Source organism: Monodelphis domestica, chromosome 1, assembly GCF_027887165.1.
Source record: "Monodelphis domestica isolate mMonDom1 chromosome 1, mMonDom1.pri, whole genome shotgun sequence".
Lineage (NCBI taxonomy): Eukaryota > Metazoa > Chordata > Mammalia > Didelphimorphia > Didelphidae > Monodelphis > Monodelphis domestica.
The window spans coordinates 660,753,912-660,776,167 of record NC_077227.1 but is presented as its reverse complement, the minus strand read 5'-3'; the positions used below and the strand labels follow the sequence as shown (position 1 = coordinate 660,776,167).

The 22,256-nt window shown below is 37.4% G+C and overlaps 1 protein-coding gene across 3 annotated transcripts in view; it reads right to left on the bottom strand.

Moving 5' to 3' along the window:
- Positions 1 to 9,871, bottom strand: part of PIGF (phosphatidylinositol glycan anchor biosynthesis class F) — a 79,408-nt gene extending 69,537 nt beyond the window's left edge. Inside the window, exon 1 of one of the 3 annotated variants that reach the window (XM_007476866.3) lies at positions 9,748 to 9,871. Coding sequence is in view for 2 of the 3 variants with exons in the window: in XM_016422913.2 (XP_016278399.2) it covers positions 9,748 to 9,750 (3 nt within the window). In the remaining variant the exon portion in view is untranslated. The remainder of the gene's footprint in view (positions 1 to 9,747) is intronic. The other 2 variants (XM_016422913.2, XM_016422915.2) reach the window with 2 other exon arrangements.
- Between the last annotated feature and the right edge of the window lie 12,385 nt (positions 9,872 to 22,256).

Below are 22,256 nucleotides of genomic sequence, written 5' to 3'. Positions count from 1 at the left end.
TATCCTTATTTTACTAATGAGGAAAGTGAAGCTCACAAAGGCTTGAGTGACTCCCGCACAGTCACATATAAGTGACAGAATTAGGATTTGAATTCAGGCTTTTTGACTCCAAAATCTAGTCCTAGTATGATCAATATGACTTTATGATAAATAAAGGATTTAAATGGATTCATAGTGATAGGGGTCTAACAGAAATGAGGCATCAGTGAAGACTACTCTTCCTTCTTCTTCCCCATCCCCCTTAGTTCAATTTTTCTTTGTTAGAAAATCCATGCTGGGGAGAGAATATTCCCCACAGAATCACTCCTTTCAAAGTTATGCTGGAATTCATGGATTTGGGGTAGAGGACCTAGGTTCAAACACCAGCTCTCACAAGACAAAAGTCAACAAAGCTAAAAGTAGAATAAAAGGAGTTAACTTCAAAATTTCTTTTAAAGTCTTTGCAGCAAACACCTCTGAAAAAGCTATGATATCCAAGACATGTAAGGAATTAATACAAACACTTAAGAGCAAAACCCATGATCTTTCCAGTTCAGGAAATAGCAGTTGTCTGTATACACAGAGCATTAGCTCCATCTAGTGACATCCTGTTGTCCAAGCAGCTTTGGACAAAAAAAAAAAAAACAACCTCTGTCTGTCTTTCTCTGAGTGTGTGTCTCTGTCTCTCTGTCTCTGTCTCTGTCTCTCTCTGTGTCTCTGTCTCTGTCTCTGTCTCTGTCTCTGTCTCTGTCTCTGTCTCTGTCTCTGTCTCTGTCTCTCTCTCTCTGTCTCTGTCTCTCTCTCTCTCTCTCTCTCTCTCTCTCTCTCTCTCTCTCTCTTTCTCCCTCTGCCTGTTTCTTTCTCTTTCTCTGTCTCCCTCCCTCCATTCCCCCACTCTCTCTCTCCTCCCCCCCCCATATCTCTCTCTCCTACTGCCAGTGAAAACTTTCTCTTTGTAGCATCAGTTCATGGGGGGATTACCCTCTGCAAATTGATCTTCAATGCCTTTCCATTACTGAAGGGGAAGTCTCAAAAATTTCTTTTCCCGTTCTGGATATTTCTCTGCCAGCCAGCCAGAACCTGGTGGGGCTCTCAGCTAAGCTCAAAACCTCCCCTTTCTTGCCTTACACCAATTAAATATTGACTGACCACTTCCTGTGCTCAGCCTGCAACAGGTCCTGTGAAAGGTTACAAGAGAAGTAGAAAATGGACTTTCTGTGTTCAGAGAGCATCTTGTCTTGCTTGGGATACATATGTAGCAGTGAATGAAACAACTATAATAGAATCATAGATAGAGAGCTGGCTTTAGATGTCAACTACTCCAATCTACTCATATATATATATATAAAGAAAACCAAGGCAGTGAGAGAATTCTATCCCAAGCCAAACCACATGGCTATTAAACAATAGAATCGAGATTCAAGCTTAGGTCCAATGACTTCCAAAACAGCTCTCCTTACCCTTCTACCCTGACTGCCCTCCTCTAGATTTTCTTCAGCTTGTCAATGTCCTTCCTAAAATACAGCACCCAGAACTGAACACATTGCCCCAGATGTGGACCAACAAGGGCAGAATAGAGAGAGTGTCACCAACTTATTCCTAGGAGTCATGCATCTCTTAAAGGAGCCCAAGATCTCATCATCTTTTTTGGCTGCCATATCATGCTTCTGATGCAACTTAGAATTCACTAAAAGCCCCCCAATCTTCTTAGACAAACAGATATCTAAATAGGCTTCCTCCACTTTGTGGTTATGAAGCTGATTGTTGGATTCTTGTATGCTTCCCCATCTAACAAAGATAATGAATGAATCCATGTGTAAATTTATAGAGCAGGGCGCCTTTATCCATAGGGTATACTTTCCAAGACCTACAGTGGATAACCAAAACTGTAAATATAAGCAAACACCTGCTATTAGCTGTACTGAATCAGAAGATTGCCAAATTAGCAGATTGGTATGGTAGTGGAGGCAGTACAACTGTACTACTAGCACTACTACTCTTGTCTTTGGGGCCATTGTCACAGTAAATAAGGGCTTACTTAAACAAAAACACTGTGATCAATGATAAAGCTACAATGAATTGATCAACAAGAACACTAGAGGCAGACAGGAAGAAAGGTTTATATGTTAGTGTGGGCATAAGGGCAGAGTCCTGGCAGACTTCACAATGTTATAACCTGTATTCACTTGACAGGTGGTTTGGAACTTATAGAATTTAATTTAAAATCTTTTAAATAAAATGTTTTAAAACATTTTAATTAACAAATTAATTTTAAAATAAAAATGTTTATTTTTATTTTCTGGAATTTTACAATTATTTTTCACCTAACCATGGGATATCAAATCAGCAGATCCTAGAGCACAACTATATTTCTCCCAACTAAATTTCACCTTACTAGAATCAGCTGAAAGATTTAGCCTGTCAGGATATTTTTGGATTCTATTATTAGGTACATTAGCTATTCCTCTCATTTTTTTTTGTCAGTTGCAGTTTCAATGAACATTGGCACATATGTTACTATCCAGGTGTAAATCATTGACAAAAATGTTAATGCAGGGCAAAGTATAGATCCCTGGAGGAAAAGCAATCAATCAATCAACCAATCAGTCATCATTAATTAAACACCTACTAACTTCTAGGCATTGCACTAAGAGCTAGGAATCATATAAAAAATGAAAAATATTCTTAAGGACCCTACATTCCAATGAAGAGACACTAAGTACATATATAAGTATATATGGAATAAATAAATATAAAGTGTGTATATATATATGCAAATAAAAAGCTAATTAAATACAAGTTAATTAGGAAGGGAAGGCAGTAATATTTGGGGGATCAGGAAAGACCAGGTAAAAGGCGGTTCTTGAATGGAATCTTATGAAAGGTAGGGACTCTATAAGGCAGAAGTAAGTTGGGAGTATACTTCAGGCATGATGGATGGCCAGTGAAAAGCCATAGAGATGAGAGATGAATGTCCTTCATGAAGAACAAAGAGAAGGGCAATAAAGCTAGATTCCTGAATGGAGAAAGAGGAGGGTAGAGAAAAGTTATATATAATGAAAATGGAAAGATGGTTTGGGTTAGGGTTGTAAAGTGCTTTAAGAGTTAAAACAGAAGCATTTACATTTTATTCTAGAGGTAATAGGAAGCCACTAGGGTTTTTGAGTTGGGTATGAGCATGATCATATTTAGACTATGTTGGGTATGAAGTGGAGTGGTGAGAAACTTAAGAAAGGCTAATTGGAAGACTGTTGCAATAATCTAGGTGAGAGAAGATAAAAATCCTGAACCAAGATGGTAGACATGTCAGCAGAAAAATGGGGATTGGATGTGAACACAGTCTAGAGGTAGAAATGACAAGATTAGGCAACTGACTGGATATATGGGATAAGAAATAGTGATGATCAAGAACAAGGCCAAAGTTACAAACTTGAGAGGCTAGAAGAATGATATCTTTGACAAGAAAGGAAGTTCAAAAGAAGAATAGCTTTGGAGGAAAGAATAAGTTCTATTTTGAACATGGTAGATTTGAAATGTCTCTAAGACACTAAGCATGAAATGTCCAATAGGCAGCTGATGATATGGGATTGAAGCTCAGGAAAGAGACTAAGACTTGACATACAAATCTTTGAGTCATTCAGAATGAAATTAAAATTAACCCCATTGGAGCTAATAAGGAGAGACAAGACAAGAGAAAAGCAAGAGACAGACAGACGGAAAGAAAGAGAGAGACTAGGACAGAGCTTTGGGTAGCACTCAGTTAGGAGGCATGATAGCAATAGTGTCATAAAATTTGACAGAAAAGAATATCAAAGAGAGGCTGGTCAATATTGTCAAATATAGCAGAAAGGATGAGGACAAGAAATAATAATTTTTAAATTTTTTAATTAAATTTTTTATTTTTAAAAAATAACTTTTTAAAAAACCATCATATTTAGCAACTAAGAGACCATTCTCCAATACACTACTGGCCAATAAGCCCAGTCCTTTTGATCCTGAATAGAGTGTTAGTCTGTTGCAATTTTCCAGTCAACCTTAGAGCAGATCCAGATATTCTGTGACTAGCTCTTGTCTGCTAACCATGTGGAGAAAAGGAGATTCCTCTTTTGGCTATAGGTATGGAACCAGAACTGGGCTACATTAAAAAGACACTAGACAACCAGAATCAGGTTCTTATCTTTGGATGCTTCTTCCTTGTGAGAAAAAGGTACTTCTGTAAGGGGAAAGATCTTGAGCCCTCCACATGTGAGTTTGACAGATGGTCTGTGAATGTAGACTCAGTTATTTGCTTTGGTTTTTGGTCTTTCATTTTAGAGGAGATTGGAATCTATCACCTATGAGTTTCAAAAGGTCAGGAGAGTAAGTGACCTAAGGATCAGAAGTTTAGTCAATGCCAGTTTTGACAGCCAGTCCAGCATTAATGCCTCTAGGATTGAGGAGCAGAGGAATAACCTTTGAGACCCATGCTAACAAGAGCTGAGATGAAGACTCATCTGAAAGTGATGTTACAATGTGAACTTGGTGGGGGACAATACTATATAGAAACCATATTAAATCTGAGTTCACTCTCTCTATAGACCAAGGCAATATGGGGGAAAGTGTACACACACCCACACCCCCCCCCCCCCAGTGTGTGTGGGAGAACTGTAATTTGGTTCTTACTGGATTTTTAAAACAAATATACCTTTGTAAAAGCTAATCAATGTTAATTGGCTAAATATAATTGGGGCTGGACACCCTAGTGGCTAACAGTGAGGAACAGGGGCTCAAGCTGATAACATTAGAGAGACATCAACTCCTATATGCACCTTGTTTGTATAGTTGTTTGCACACTGTCTCACTCATTAGGATGTGAGCTCCTCCAGGGCAGGTGCTGTTTTTGTGTTTTTGTGTATCCCTAGCACTTAGCACAGTAGCTGACACATAGTAGATACTTAATAAATAGTTGCTAATTGGCTGAATGACTGACTACCTTCTTCTAAGTAAAGTAATTGTCCCTTTAAGGTCATCTTCTATTTCCTTTTAATAAGATTGTTCTAGCAATTTCTAGCCCTCATTTCCCAGGTAGGCATCAAAGAGACAATAATCTTTCTATTTTCTATAGACTATGATAAATATTTATAAATAACTATTACTCATTATTTCAGAACCATTTTGACTTGTTAAGGTTCTGCTTTGTGTATGTTTTGCATATCATAGACCTTTGTCAGGACCATTTTCCTCTGTAGAATCTCAGAAAGTTCCCAATTGTGTTAAAGAAAAATCCTCTCTTGAAAGAATAGCTCTGTTTTGCTGAATAGAAGGTTTTGATATGAAGGTCAATTTCCCTTGCTTTTCACCTGAATGATTCATCATTTCTCATGTAATTTGGATAGGCATTTTTGTTAAATGATTTGTTACTTTCTGGCTATATATAAATTTCACTGAAATTTCGGAGTCTGATGACAATATTTCTAGGTGAATTGAATCTTGGGTTATTTTCTAGTGATATTCTGTGGATTCTGGTGATCTGTACCCTGTCCTTCATTTTTGTTATTTCTGGGAATTTTTCTTATCCATTTTCCTGAAAATGGGTCACATATAATCCATTTCTCCATGGGGGAGAGAATAATTCTGATAGTCTTTTTGAGTTCTACTTTCTTAAAAGGCTATTATCTTCATTAGAGCATTCTCAGATCTCATTTTCACTTATGTTTTTAAATTTTGAATTTGTTTTTTTTCCAGAAAGCTCTGCCATTTTGTCCAACACTTTCAGTCATTCTTTCCCTTTAAGAATGTACAATTTTATCCTAATTCTCTAGCAACTCATCCAAACTTATTATTAACTTCATATTAACTTCTTTTAATTTCTTCTTTAATGATTTTAATCCTATGTAGCTATCTAATCTTTTTTTTTTTTAAACCCTTACCTTCCATCTTGGAACCAATAATGTGCATTGGTTCCAAGGCAGAAGAGTGGAAAGGGCTAGGCAATGCGGGTTAAGTGACTTGCCCAGGGTCACACAGCTGGGAAATGTCTGAGGACAGATTTGATCTTTTTGTTTTCTTAAGTTTCTCAATAATGATGAAAAGTTCAGTGGTAAATCTGGAATCTTTGCTGATGTCAATGTATTTTTTTCCTTTGACTATTTTCTCTTCAGTTTCTCATTCTCCATATTACTTAGTTATCATTGGTCCTTTTCTTTAACTTGTTCAATTCTTCCATTTTTACTCTCTCATTTTCATCTTCTCTCATTTCTTAACTTGATCTCATTTTCCTCCCGTAACAGTCTTGTTTCTACAATAATCCAATCCAATAAGGTCTTGCATTCCCCTACCTTTTCATTCCCCTTTTTGATCCCTACTGATAATCCTCAACCTTGGATCCTCTCCACTATACTCCTTTTCTCCTATTGCATACTACTGAATGCTACTAGAGGAAGTACTAAAACATTACAGGGGGCAGCTAGATGGCTCAATGGATTTAAAGTCATGCCTAAAGATAGGGGGTCCTGGGTTTTAAATCTGGCCTGGGACACTTCCTAGCTGGGTGATTCTAGGCAGGTCATTTAACCTCCATTGCCTAGCCCTTACTGCTCTTCTGCCTTGAAATCAATATGCAATATTGATTCTAAGACAGATGGTAAAGATTTTTAAAAACATATTATTAAAGAGGACTACTGCTAGCTCATTTTATCTTCTATCAATTAGAACCTTACTATTACATGGATATCCTTTTATTTTTTAAAATCCATTCCTCACTACAGCTGTTTCAAACCTCCTCAATCCCTTTATCTCATATTTTCCCTCAGGAGATAACCCTATCCACTACTTTTCTGAAACTATAGAGGTCATCTATAATGAGCTCCCTCATCCCCACTTCTTCAAACCTCATTTTTCAATCCCAAATCATTGCATCTCAAAGTTGGGAAGGAGCTTAGAGGCTGTCTAGTCTAACATTGGCAGGAATAAGAATACTCTCTGTGACTCTACAACAGAGATATCAAGCATGGAACCCAAAACACACTCCCTTCCCCCTTGCCCCCTCCACCAGATTAAAATTTAATTGAGAAATACTTAATAAAATAAAAAAGACAATAGACTATAGAAAATATGAATATGTGGCCCACAGGGATTCTTCTCAGAGGACCAGGTTTAACAGCCTCTGTTTCTAGTTGAGTTTGACACCCCTTTTCTACATCAAGAAACTATCATAAAGACTTTGCTCAAAGATTTCTGTTGAAGGATGACTCACTGCCTCCCTGGGGAGCCTATCACTATGGAAAAGTTTTCCTTTAAACAAGTCATTATATATATATATATATATATATATATATATATATATATATATATATATATATAATTCTTGTTGATTAATCAAAGTTGCAGCTTTGATTAATCAACAATAATTTTTAAGTACTTGCTATAAAGTGGACATAAATGGACATATACAAGATACAGTTCATAAACAGTAACCTTGGAGGGCAAGGCACTAGCCAATGAGGGGACTCTTGAAAGGCTTTCTAAAGTAGAGGACAGCTAGGTGGCTCAGTGAATTGAGAGCCAGGCTTAGAGGCAAGAGATTCTGAGTTCAAATCTGGTCTCAGACAGTTCCTAGCTGTGTGACCCTAGGCAAGTCACATAACCCCAATTGCCTAGCCCTTACCACTCTTCTGTCTTAGAACTGATACTAAGACAGAAGGTAAGGTTTAAAAGGAAGGAAGGAAGTGAGAGATAAAGGGAGGAAAGGAGGGAGAGGGGGAGGGAGGGAGGAAGAAAAGAAATGAGGGAGAGTAGAAGGGAGGAGGGGAGGGAGGATGGAAGGAAGGAATGAAGGAACAAGGGAACAAAGGAAGAAGTGTCATGTGTGAAGAATAGGAAGTAGGTCATTATGGCTAGAGAACAGAGTTCATGTTGTGGAGTCATGTGCAGAAAAACTAGAAAGATAGGAAAGGGACACGTTAAGAGGAACTTTAAAGAAGGTGGCTATAGTTGATACTGGAAGTAACAAGAGTTCCTGATGTGATTGAGGAAGAGTATCATATAGGAAATCTCTTTGGCAGCTATATAGATAGGTTGGAGTAAAAAGAGGCTTGACGCAGGCAGCCCCACTGAGAGACCATTACAATAGATGATAAGGGACTTAAAAAGGCTGATGTCTGTGAGACTAGAGAGGAGGGTACTTGAACAAGATGTATTGTATAGATAGAAAAGAAGATTTGGCAATTATGGGGTAAGTGTGGATAGAAGATAATACTGTGTCTACAAATTTGCCCAAGTGAAACAATAAAGAAATCTCTTTATATATTCATAGGAAGGTTCAGAAGGATAGATTTGAACAAGCTGAAGGTGATTAGAGGATACTGAGTTGAAAATGTCCAGTAGTCAGTGAAACGGTACTAAGATCAAGAAAGAGACTAATTATGTATGTGTGATGCAGCTTTGTCCTGAGCTCTAGTTCTCCATTATATGCACTTGACATGATTGATGATCTAGCAACAGACTAAAAGGAACACCTGGAAAAGAACCAAGAGAGAACAGTGAGAAGAGTATCTAGGAAGATGTCATTAAATAAAGTTAAATGCCATTAAAAAGGTCAAGAAGGATGAAGTTTAAGAAAATAGTATTAAATTTGTCAAGAAAGAGATCATTCATTATCTTTGGACAAGGTAGTTTCAGTTGAATGATGAGGTTAGAAACCAGATTTTCATAATAAGTGAGAAGAGAGAAATTGGAGGCACTGAGTGTAGATGGCTTTTTCAAAGAGTTAAATTGAGAAGGGAAAAAGAGATAGAATAACTAGCAAAGATGATAGGCTATAATGAGAGTTTTATTCAGAATGGAGGAGGCTTTGGTGTGTTTGAATGAAGGGACCCAGTAGATAGGGAGACACTGAACATTCAAGAAAGAGAGGGAATATGCTGAAGAAAAGAGGAATGAATGGGATCAAATTTTCAATGCTGTGTTTTTAAGTCTTTCTAAGACTACTTTCGGTTCCTGTTTCTACTCAATAGCCCTTCAGAAACTTAAAGACAGCTGTTGTGTTTCTTCTAAGTTCTTTTCTCAGATTAAATAACAACAGCAATAATAATAATAATAATAACTGACACTAATAGAAAGCTTTAGGTTTTGCAAAGCTTTCTCTGTCATGTACCTCCACCAAACACCAGAGGGCACAAAGAGATTTGACCACATCAACTTAAAATTTAAAAAATAATAACTTCTTTATTTACCAAATAAAGCATAAACATTCTGTGCTATCATTCAAGGTGCTTCAAAATCTCTTTGTAATTGATTCACATATAATATGGGTAGGGGAGTTCATATAATAGATAAGGAGTGGAATTCAGCAATATCACCCAAAATGAAGATGGTCAAGGGAAGGCTGGCTTAGAATGTCCTCTTTAAGAGTTTTATTTTGCCTAGGACCTCATTCTCAGAGGCTTATCTATATTAGATAAAGGGATATATTAATTACAGTATCTATTTAAATTCTCACTTATCAATGGGAAACTATTTGCCTAGAGGACACAATTATACCACATCTTTCTTGTTTTGGGGAAACCCAAATGGGATATATCCATTCCTCCCTTCCCTGAACTTCAGCTCACTCTGAGAAAGGAATAGTGTCTCCTGTCTCTTTAAACACCTCATCAATAAATCTCTAGTGGTGTTAGTCAAAGATGAAAGCCTCTACCAGGGTTTTTTGTTTATAATCAGGCATGTGGTCCTACATAATAGTGCAAGGTACACCTGAATGTGAGGTAAATGATATAGGTAAATACTGACCATTTTGAGCTAGTAGCTGGGAAAGACCATCACTCCTTTATCTTTTCTTCTGTCTCTTCCTCCTTAGTCATGTAGAAGCAAAATGGAGCTGGTTCCAAGCACCTCACAGTTCCAAGTGCCATGGTCCTAGAACTTCAACCCACCAGAGTTCCAGAGGAAGAATGGACTAGATAGGAGCTACCATCCAGAGGGTCTAGTAGCAAGCGAATAGAATGTGCCCATTCAAACTTACTCTCCCTCCCAAGTAGCATCCAAAATGGAATCTCTTTAGCATCTTTTCTACAAGTCTCCAAGACAAATATTTCCCCCAAGATTTCTGCTTTCCTTCTAATCTTGGCAACATTTGTTTTATTTGTACAAAAACTTTTCAAGTTAATGTTCTCAAAAATTATTCATTTTATATCTCATAATGCTCTCCATCTCTCATTGATTCATAAATTCCTCTCCTATCCATAAATCTGATAGGTAATATGTTTCTTGTTCTTCCAATTTACTTATGATATCTCCTTTTATGTCTAGATCATGTAGTCATTTTGATCTTATCTTAGTGAATGGTATAAGATATTATTGGTCTGTACCTAGTTTCTGTCATACTACTTTCCAGCTGTCCTGACAATTTTTACCAAATAGTGATTTCTTATCCCCAAAATCTGAATTTATGCTTTTGTCAAATATAAGATTAATAAAAAATCTTTTGCTACTTTCCATTTTATGTCTGTTTTGTTCCACTATTCTCTTTCTTAGCTAGTACCAGAGAGTTTTTGATAATTACTGCATTATAATATAATTTAAAATCTAGTACCCTTTCCTTTATAGTTTTTATTAATTCTTTTTTAATCTTTTGTTCTTCCAAGTGAATTTTGTTAATATTTTTTCTGGCTCAATAAAATATTTTTGGTAATTTAATTGGAATGACATTGAATAAATAGATTAGATTATGTAGGATTGTCATTTTAATTATATGGCTCTGTCCATCCATGAGCAATGAACATTTGTCCATTTATTTAGATCTAGCTTTTGAATAAAAAGTTGTTGTTGTTTTTTAATAATTATGTTCATGTAGTTCCTAGGTTTGTTTAGTTATTTTTTTTGTGGGGGCAGGTATACTCCCAGGTACTTTATTCTACCTGTGGTTATCTTAAATAGAGTATTTCTTTCTATCTTTTCTTGCAGAACTTTGTTAGTAATATATAAAAAGGCTGATAATTTATGTGAGCTTATTTTATATCCTGCTATTTTTCTAAAATTATTGACTTTTCTGAAATTACTAACTTTTTAATTTAATGTCTAGGCTTTCCCACATATACCATCATGTCATCTGCACACAATTTTATTACTTCTTTGCCCATTTTGATTCCCTCAATTTCTTCTCCTCTTATTGCTATTACTAGCTTTTGTTTTTTTTTCTTGAATTTCTGATACTATATTAATATTGGTGATAATGGGCATCCTTGTTTCATTCTTTATCTTATTGGGAAGGCTTCTAGCTTCTCCCCATCACAAGTAATATTTGCTAATGGTTTTAGGTAGATGCACCATCTCATTTTATGAAAATCCATTCATACGGAAACTTTCCAGTGTTTTTATCCAAGACAGATTTTAAAAGATATCACCAAATGGTGAAGTCTGGAAAAGTTTATTTAGCCATTTCCAGAATCTGGTACCTCTAGAGTCATCTTTACAACAGTCCAGGAAGTAAAGAGTTAACGCCTTCATCCTACCTTTCTAGCTGTATCTCATCCTTCCCCAATTTTGCAGATTAAGAACTCTAGCCAAATTGGACTGTTCAGAATCTTTCATTCTCTTATCTGGCCTTTATCCCTCTCTTATGCTCCAAAATAAACTTCTTCTCCCTTACTCAGTTTTGACCTCTTGGAATTCCTGCTTTGTTCAGATGCCACCTCCTCCCTAAAATTTCCTTAACTATTGCTCTCAGAGTTTATAAAATGTCAGACTTGGAGTAAGAAAAGCATGGCTTTCAATTCCTACTTTGGCACAACCTCTCTGAGCCTTAATTTTCAATTTCTTCATATATAAGATAGGGGTAATAATAGAGTAGACATCTCACATAATTGTTATAAGGATTAACTGAGATTGTATGCAAAACGTGCTTTATAAGGGTCATTTTATATGAGAAGTGGTATGATTTGTAGTGGACAGAGAGGACTTCAGTGTTGGCAAGACATGAGTTCAAATTCAGTCCTTAACATTGTATATATTTTCATAAAAATCCATAATTTAAAATTTTATTTGAGAAAATTTTCAGGAAAAGAAACTTGCTAACTACTTGAATCCAGAAAATGAACTGTCTGAAGAAAGATGCCTACAGAAACCTACACTACATCAAGGAGATCCAGAATGAACTTTGGGATGCAATTGATTGAACTGAAGGGGGTTGAACAGTTATTTTGAATGTACACTCCTTTGCCAAAGGCAACTGCCCCCTAATTGGCTTTTTTGTCAATGCACCTAGCAAACATTAGTTTTGCTTTCTCTCTCTTCTATTTCCCTCATCTCTAACTATTGTAGTTTCCTCTTAGAAGGTGCAATGTTGTATGTACCTTAGTTAGAAGATTTTTAGGGGTATACGATGATTATGTCAAATAATCCTTTAGGGGAAACTAGCCTTCCAAAGGATCACAGGGTGAATTGTAAAGATGGGATTAACTCTCCCCTAGCCCACTTTTCAATTTAATCACCAGAAGTATATATACCCCACTTATCCTTAAGTGTGGGGAGGTCTGTGACCCATGTGTGCTATAGTGGGTGACAAATCAGAATCAACTGACTTCCCATTGGTCAATCCTAAGCAGAGATATAGCTGTATTTGGTCCACATAAAGTGGAAGGAAGGCACAGGAAGTGACAAAAGGAATGGTCTTTAAAAGTGGAAGAAACTTCCTGTGACCAGCTCTTTCACCTTCACACTTGACCATGCTTTTGGGAAAAGTGACTTTGCTAAGATTGAAGTTCTCCAGCAATAAAGACTCCAGATTCCAAGATTAAGAGAGATAGCATGGTCAGATATAAAGAATACTGGACTGGGATGCAGGGGATCTGGGTTCAAGTTTGCCAGTGTGTGATCTTAGACTAGTTGTATTTTTTAGAGTTTCCTTAATTATAATCTGAGATGATTGAACTAGATATCTATGACTTCTTCCAACTCTGAAATTTTGAATCTTTACCTTCTTTTATTGTAATCTGTCTCAGTGTTCAATTGCCCTGATTCTCAAAATAACTCATTTTTTTAATGGGCCTAACCCAAATCTCTCTTGAACTTAAATCTCATTCTGTAAAAGGATATAGTCAAGCCTTGCAACATAAATAATTCCATAATAATAATTCCATAAATAATTTCTTGACTGTCAGGAAATGGACTATGATAAGCAGAGTATATTGATGGAGTGGTGACAGATTACCCTGATAAAGCCCTCTAAGTCTCTCCTACCTCCACTGGTATTGCTGGGATCATGGCTAGTCTTCACAAATCACTTTATTCTCCTCCACGATTGGTTCCCTAGCTGACAAACTAATTCAAAATGAACAGTAGGGTTGCTACCAAAGTCAAGTGCCCCTCCATTACAGCCAGCACCAATAAGTAGAAATTTTTATATTCCTTTGTTTTTTAATTTATATTCCTCATTTTCCTATGGGAGAGGACTAGCTGTTTTAGGAAAATAAAATTAAATGGGTGTTAGGAAATTCTAGAGGCCTGGAAATGGAAAGGTATATCCTCATCCATTATGCAATTTCTACGATTGATAGACAGACACATAGACAGATGGACAGAGATAGATAGATAGATAGATAGATAGATAGAAAGAAAGATAGATAGATGATAGATAGATAGATAGATAGATAGAAAGATAGATAGATGATAGATAGATAGATAGATAGATAGTCTCCTCAAATGTTGATAATCTCTTTACATAAAAAAATAAATAGTTCTAAGAAATCATAATTACCACCATAACTTAGAATTGATTTTTCAGTTATTCTGCTAGACCAAATAGGCAATCCAAGAAAAACAAAAGCCATTTAGAACTGCAAACTATTTTCTGATCTGAGAGAGGAGGCAGGGACCAAAATTGTTAGCAGAAGGATCATTTAGAAGAAAGATGGCAGGTGCTCACTTCAATCAATCCTCAAGCTGATTAAGCCCCATAGCAATCACCCCAAGCAAGGCTTGAGAATGAACTACTTTTGAAGACAACTTTATCACAGACAAGTCAGCTTAGAAAAAGTACCCATGAATGCTGGAGAGGATGTGGCAAAGTAGGGACACTAATTCATTGCTGGTAGAGTTGTGAATTGATCCAACCATTCTGGAGGGCAATTTGGAACTATGCCCAAAGGGCGATAAAAGACTGTCTGCCCTTTGATCCAGCCATAGCACTGCTGGGTTTGTACCCCAAAGAGATAATGGGGAAAAAGACTTGTACAAGAATATTCATAGCTGCGCTCTTCATGGTGGCCAAAAATTGGAAAACGAGGGGATGCCCATCAATTTGGGAATGGCTGAACACATTGTGGTATATGTTGGTGACAGAATACTATTGTGCTAAAAGGAATAATAAAGTAGAGGAATTCCATGGAGACTGGAACAACCTCCAGGAAGTGATGCAGAGCGAAAGGAGCAGAACCAGGAAATCATTATACACAGAGACTGATACACTGTGGTACAATCGAAGGTAGTGGACTTCTCCATTGGTGTCAATGCAATGTCCCTGAACAATCTGCAGGGATCTAAAAAATACTATCCACAAACAGAGGACAAACTGTGGGAGTAAAAACACCGATGAAAAGCAACTGCCTGACTACAGGGGTTGAGGGGATATGACTGAGGAGAGACTCTAAATGAACACTAATGCAAATACCAACAACATGGAAATGGGTTAGAAACAGGAACACATGTGATAACCAGTGGAATCGTGCATCAGCTATGGGAGAGGGAAGGGTGGTGGGAGGGGGGGGAGAGGAAAAGAAAATGATCTTTGTTTCCAGTGAATAATGTTTGGAAATGACCAAATAAAATAATGTTTAAAAAAAAAAAGTACCCAGCTTAACACAATGAGGTCATAAAAGGTGTTAGTTAGGACAGGCTGATTTAAAACTCCCTCTGATTTTAAGAAGGGGATGTTAAAAAATTAATTGATTTTGATATGTTAAGATATGGTTGGTTATAGTGCTGTTTTTAGCATTTACCACACTGGGACTCAATACTTATGGAGAAAAGTAGATGACAGCTTTCCTACCCAAGAAAGATAAAGTATTGGTTAGTTCTTGCCTTTCAGGTAAGCCTAGTTTAACTTCCTGTCTTACCCTAATGGCTTATCCATTTTCTTTTATCTTCCTTAGCATTTACTAATTAATCAATTCAGTTCCGTTCCATTCAATATACATTTATTGACATGATGAAAGAATGAACTAGGATAACATCTAGTGAGTGAAGCCATGAAATTAAGATCCACAAGATTGGCATGAAGGAGAGGGAAAAGTTATAAAGCTGGATGACTGGAAGGGTGCTATCACCAGAAATACGAAAGTTGAGAAGAGCTAAGTCTTGGGAAGAAATAGCATGAATGCCACTTTGTACGTGGTGAATTTTAGATGCCAGTGGGAAGTCCAGAAAATTGTTAATATGAGCCTGGAGTTCAGGAGAGAAAATAAGACTATATAAATTTTTTTGGGAGTTGATGCCAATTGAACTCATGAAAACTAAGGGAAAAGTGAATAGAGAAAAGGGATAAGGGCCAAGGATAGAGCCCTGGATGATATCCATGCTTAGTGGGAAGGAGAATGATGCTCAAGCAAAGGAAACTGAGTATTCAGGAAGTAGAAAAACCAAAATAGAACATGAAAGGCAAAGAACAATTGTGTCCAGGAGGAAAAGATAAACAGAGCCAAAAAGCTATAGAGAGGACTGAGAAAAGGTCATTGGGTTAAGCACTGAAGAGATAATTGTGGGGGAATGGGGGAAACTGGGTTGGTCAAGGGACGGAGAGCCAGGCATAGAGATGGAAGGTCCTGGGTTCATATCTGATCTCAGACACTTCCTAGCTAGCCAGGCATAGAGATGGAAGGTCCTGGGTTCATATCTGATCTCAGACACTTCCTAGCTATGTGACCCTGGGCAAGTCACTTAACCCCCATTACCTAGCCCTTACCACTCTTCTGCCTTGGAACCAATACACAACATTGATTCTAAGATGGAAGGTAAGGGTTTAAAAACAATTTTAAAAATTAAAAATTCTTTTAAAAAGAGATAATTGGTCATTTTAAAGAGAGCAGTTCCCACAGAGTAATACAGTTGAAAATCAAATTTCAAGCACCTGAAAGGTAAATGAAAGATCAAGAAATGAAGGCAATAAGTACAGATGACTCAGAGTTGCAAGGGACCTCAGGGGCCATCTTGTTCAACTCAGACCTGACAAAAAATCCCCACTATATCACCCCCAAATGGGCAGCCATCTCTTTGCTTAAATAACCTGAAGCTTATTCTACAGGATAGTTTACAATTATCTGTCAAGGTTAGAAAGGACCTGATAAATAAATTTCCACTAACAAGCTATGAGGATTTAAGGTGTTAAAACATGCATCAGTAACTGCATTTTAATAAGATGCTTCCAGGTGCCATGGGGAGATAGCTGTGTCTAGATAAGGTATATTTTGGGTAAGAACTTCCTAAGGATCACTTGGATGGTCAACTAATCTATCTCCAATGACAAGATCTGGCAGCAGAAAGAGCCAGGCAGCTGGCTAATTCTTATATGTGGAAAAGAGTCCTATTTGTTCCCTACAAAGCACTACAGTAGAGGTCACAGAAGACCCTTTTCTCTAGGACAGAGACTAACTACCCTCCCAATTTTATTTTTTTGGAGGGAGGGGGACTTTGTAAAAATACTGCTATTCACTCTTAAAGGTGGGCTATACAACACAATTTAATTGAAGTAAACCATTTAGTTTTGATGCTTTGGGAAGATAATTGAAGGCTTGAATCCTCCCTTCAATATCTACTGTTTTATTATAGTCGGGGGGGGGGGTTTCCCTTTTTTAAACTCTTACCTTTGTTCTTAGAATTAATACTTTATAGTAGTTTCAAGGCAGAAGAGTGGTCAGGGCCAGGCAATGGGAGTTAAGTGACTTGCCCAGGGTCACACAGCTAGGAAGTATTAGAGGCCAGATTTGAACCTAGAACTTCCCATCTCTAGACCTGGCTCTCAATCCACTCAGTCACCCAGCTATCCCTTATTAAAACTTTCTTAAGTGGAATAGTCTCCCGCCTCTAGCTCAGTAGACCAAGAGTTAGAGTTAGAGGCAGGAGATTCAAACATGGCCTCAAACACTTTCCGGTTGTGTAACTCTGGGCAAGTCACTTAACTCTAATTGCCTAGCCCTGGCCACTCATCTTTCTTAGAATTGATACTAAGATAGAAAGTAAAGGTTTAAAAAAACTTTCTTAAGACTAGAAGGTCAACAACAACAACAACAACAACAACAAAATCAGGCCTTGATTTGTAGCCTGCTGTGTAAAATCTGAGGGGTCAATGCTCACCCTGAAAATTTATCAATTGGCTCAAATCAATTAGGGTTTGTTCCAGGACACACTCTAGCCTTTAGCAGAGGCCTAAATCTGGGTCTCATATATTTAATTGAGACAAGACAGAAAACTTGAAGAAGTAGCAGAGTCTTTAGATATAGAAAATTGCAACAACAACAAAAAAGAAACAATGACAGATGTGCAGGGAACCCTTCAGACAAGTTAGAGTTGCTCACCCATGAGGGAAAAAAAATATTCTGAAAGATCATGTTAGTAGTAAAAAGTAATTCAATTCAGCATTTGGAGTGTTTCTAAAAAAAAAAAAAACAGTTACAAAAGTCTTAGGGCCATGTTAAACCTTTAGCAACAGAAAACTGTATTAAGACTTTTGGGACACCTTGAATATAGACTATTCTCTTCATCCATTTTTAAAATTTAGATGGAATGATTCAGTTAATACAAGTTAAAATATATATATATATATATATATATATATGTATGTATGTATGTATGTATGTGTGTGTGTGCACTTCCATTCTCTGCAATGCCATAACTATGGCAGAAAATTTAGAAGATGCAAAAATTTAACCCATGAACTCCAATAGGGTAGAAAGGGATGTAGAGGGTGGAAATTCACCCAAGAAGGGGAGAAGAGGCAACTCATTACAGACAACCATAAAGAAAGTAGACTGAAGTCTTGTCACTATTTCCCCCCTCCCCTATTCCTTTAGAGAAATCCCCAATCAGCCCCCACCATTTCTTCTCCAGGGCTTCTCCTTTTCTTCTTTCTTCCACCTTCCTTCTGAAAGCCCAACCTCAATCCCTGTGGGAGAATGAGTAATAAATTGCCTTAAGCTATCATTTTCCCCGTATGATTGTCAAGGCCTATTTCATGAAGAAACCCCCAAGGACCCATGGATAGATTTCAAGGGGGTTTATGATCTTTTTTTTTTTAAACCCTTACCTTCCATCTTGGAGTCAACAATGTGTATTGGCTCCAGGACAGAAGAGTGGTAAGGGCTAGGCAATGGGGGTCAAGTGACTTGCCCAGGGTCACACAGCTAGGAAGTGTCTGAGTCCAGATTTGAACCTAGGACCTCCCATCTCTAGGTCTGGGTATTCATGATCTTGAAGGAGAAAACATTTCAACTTTATTGATTGCTCATTGAAAGTTAACATTTCCTTCAATTATGAATTTTAAAATTCATATTTTAATTAATCTTCATTGATTTAATTTTTAAAATTTTTTAGAAATTTAAAAAAATTAAATTCATAATTTTTTTCAGTATTTATATCATGAGAAGAGATCCATGTATAGGCTTTACCAGGCTGCCAAAGGGCAGGGGCATGGCACAAAAAATAAGGATTCTGAAATCCTTACTCTAAAGTGAAAGGAACTGGAGCCTTTTATCCTAAATAAGAGAAAACTAGGAAGGCTATAATTATTGGTTATTTCTAGGCTGACAGATCTCAGCTGATTATAGCACAGTCCTAATGATGTTACTCCCCAAACAAGCCAGTGAGATTCAAGTAGCTAATATAATGTAGGGGCAAGTAGGTAACAAAATGGTTAGACTACTATCTTTGGAGTCAGGAAAACCTGAATTCAAATTCTATCTCAGTCAATTACTATGTGTTCCTGGGTAAGTCACTTAACTCTATGCCCTCAGTTTCTTCATCTATAAAATAAGGAGACGGGATGACATCTAAGGGACTTTCCAACCCTATATCTAAGGGCAACTTGCTTTGAAAGTCAAAGATATATAGCAGGTCTAATAATTCATTATTATGGAGAGCTCCTAGTAATGAACTCCCTCCAGCACTATACTGCTCAGCAACTCAAATAATCATTCTAAAGAATTCTCTAGGGTCCAGAGAAGATAAGCGATGTGCCTAGGGTCACACAACTAGAACATTTCAGATTAGAACCCAGGACTTCTTGATTCTGAGGCCAGTTTTCCAAGGCTATTCTGACTCATCATAATAGTAATAATGATGATGGCAATGATATTTGCCTATGAAGCATAAGCTTACTTCCTAATGGTTTTATTCAACTATTAAAAAACCATTATTTTATCATCTGTTCAAGTCCATAGGACAAGGAGCAGCTAGGTAACACCTCCTGCAGTCAGGAATACTTCAGTTCAAATCTAGTCTCATATACCCCTTAACTGGCAAACCTGGGCAACTCACTTAGACCCAACTGCCTATCCCTGACCCCTCTTTTGTCTTACGAGTTGTTACTAATATAGACAGGAAGGGTTAAAAAAAAGGGGGGGAGCAGGTCCATAGGACAGAAAATATAAAGGTATTTCAGCAGGAGACCAACTTGCCCCAGGACTGTTGATATTTGAACTCCATCAAAAAAGAGAAGAGATAACCACAAAAACAATGCTACCAGCTCACATCTATAGTACTTTAAGGTGAACCAAGTTCTTTCCTCCTAGTAATACTCTCTCATGACTTTATTATTGCTGATTTTCTTTAGATAAACATATAGTTTGGAGCAGCTACATGGCACAGTGGATAGAGCAATGGACCTGGAATCAAGGAAATTCATCTTTGTGAGTGTAAATCTGACTTCAAACCCTTACTAGCTTTGTGACCCTAGGCAAGTCAGTTAATCCTATTTGCCTCTGTTTCCTCCTCTGTAAAATGAGCTGGAGAAGGTAAGGGCAAACCACTCCAGTATTTTTCCAAGAAAATCCCAAATGGGGTCATGAAGGGTCAGACATGAGTGAAAATTACTGAACAGTAATACAAGTTGTCCCAAAATTGTTAGTAAATCTTCAAACTGCATCACTAAGACACTGGGGATATCCTGTATTTGACAAATGCCTTCAAACTAGGTATTTGCTTTCTGAATTCCATTTTTGAGGGTGGATGGGGTGGGAAATACCATGTAGGAGCATTAAAAAGGAAGAGGAATGGAAATTCAGCAACTGCATTTTCTCTGTGGGTTTAGGGGAAAGAAAAGAGAGGATGAGCAGAGATATTTTTTAAATGGAGTCCTTCATTGTAGCCACTCTTTCTCCACCGAAGCCCTAGTGAAGAAATGAGATTTTAGTTATTTTCTTTCCTTCCCTCCCTTCCTCCTTCCTTCCTTCCTTCCTTCCTTCCTTCCTTCCTTCCTTCCTTCCTTCCTTCCTTCCTTCCTTCCTTCCTTCCTTCCTTCCTTCTTTCTTTCTTTCTTTCTTTCTTTCTTTCTTTCTTTCTTTCTTTCTTTCTTTCTTTCTTTCTTTCTTTCTTTCTTTCTTTCTTTCTTTCTTTCTTTCTTTCTTTCTTTCTTTCTTTCTTTCTTTTCCCTGAGCTAGAAAATCAAAAGTAGCAGATGCCAAAGGTTGGGGAGTGGGAGGGGGAATTTCCCTCTCCAACTTGGAGGTAATGGCTGAGAGCAGCTGTCCTGCCTTCTCTTTCAGTTCTCTTTGCCTATTAAATGGGTGCTGCCAGGCAGATCAGGCGGCCAGTTAGCCAATCAGCTAGCAGCCTTCACTGCAGGAGAGCCAGGATGGAAAATCGCTTCTATTATATCTTGAGTTTGTGACCTTGGTTGTGGCAAGGAATAAATTTTCCTATCTTACCTCCAGTTAATTGGGCACGAGGTAGAAGAGACAAGAATTTATTGTTCAATCTGTGGCCTTCCTGCTAACCCACCAACACACCCGTGTCTAATTTTAGGGACAGGCAGACTGGGCTGGGAGGAACAGAGATGATCATAGAGTTAGAGCTGAAAGGAAACCGTAGAGATCATCCAAATTCAGCCCCCTCATTTTGCAGATGAGGAACCTAAGGTCTCTAAAAATAATACTGGCATTTATACCACACCTTAAGGTTTCACACTATATATCACACTAGCATTTATTTCACACCTTAAGATTTTCAAAGCACTTTATAAATATTAATTCAATTGGTCCATCCTGGGAGAGAGGTACTATTATTATCCCCATTTTACAGATAAGGAAATGAGGCACACAGAGATGAAGGGACATGCTTAGGGTCACATAGCTAGGAAGTGTCTGAGGTTGGATTTGAACTCAAGAACTTTCTAGCTCCTCTGGCAGCAAAATGACTTGCTGAAGGTAATTAGTGGGGTTATGATTTGAGGAGCCAGTTTCTCTGATGACAATTCTAAGCGCAAAGAATCACAAGAAAAAAACACAGAACTGGCTGGGGTAGGATGGGGTAGGTGAGCTTCAGCAACCACCTAATGCAACCTTTCCCTGAAAAGGGATCCTTCCTAAAACAAACCTGTCAGGTGATCATCCAGACTACGTTTGAAGATTTCCAAGAAGAAATGACCCAATAAAATCCCAAACAACCCCTGCCACTTCTGAAAAACTCTAATTATTAATTGGATTTTTCTCTGCCCAGTCTAATTTGGCCTCTTTGCAGTATCCACCCATTATTCTTTGTTCCATCTTCTGGGGTCATACAGAAAAAGTCTAATCCCTCTTCCATAGGAGAGCCCTTTGGGTACTTGAAGTAATACCCCAAAATACAGGTACCCTGGGTAAACAGGTACCAAATAGTATCCTGAAATAGTTACCCCTTTTACCTCTTGACTTTTCTATCATGGTTTCAAAAAAAATTAAATGGAAATTTGGGGGGGGGAATTTTGCAGAAGACACAGATGACACATAAAGTCCAGCAGATGACACAAAAAAAGTTTAGAAACTCAGAACTGCATAAAACATATGTAGAGTATTTACCATATATATACACAATTTCTTTTTTAAATAAAGTTAAAATAAGTAAAAAATTAGTTTGCAAAAGAATGAGAAAACATTGACCTATATATAGCCTATGACCAAATAATTAATTCAGATTTTACAATAAAGTACTCTAGATATACCATAAGAGAAAAAGAAAAAAAAATTAGACACCTTTTCTGGTGTGAAAGGAGGACCAAAAACTTTTATGCAGATAGTAGGTGCTGTATCCCTAAATCCCAAGATATGGAAAGGATATCT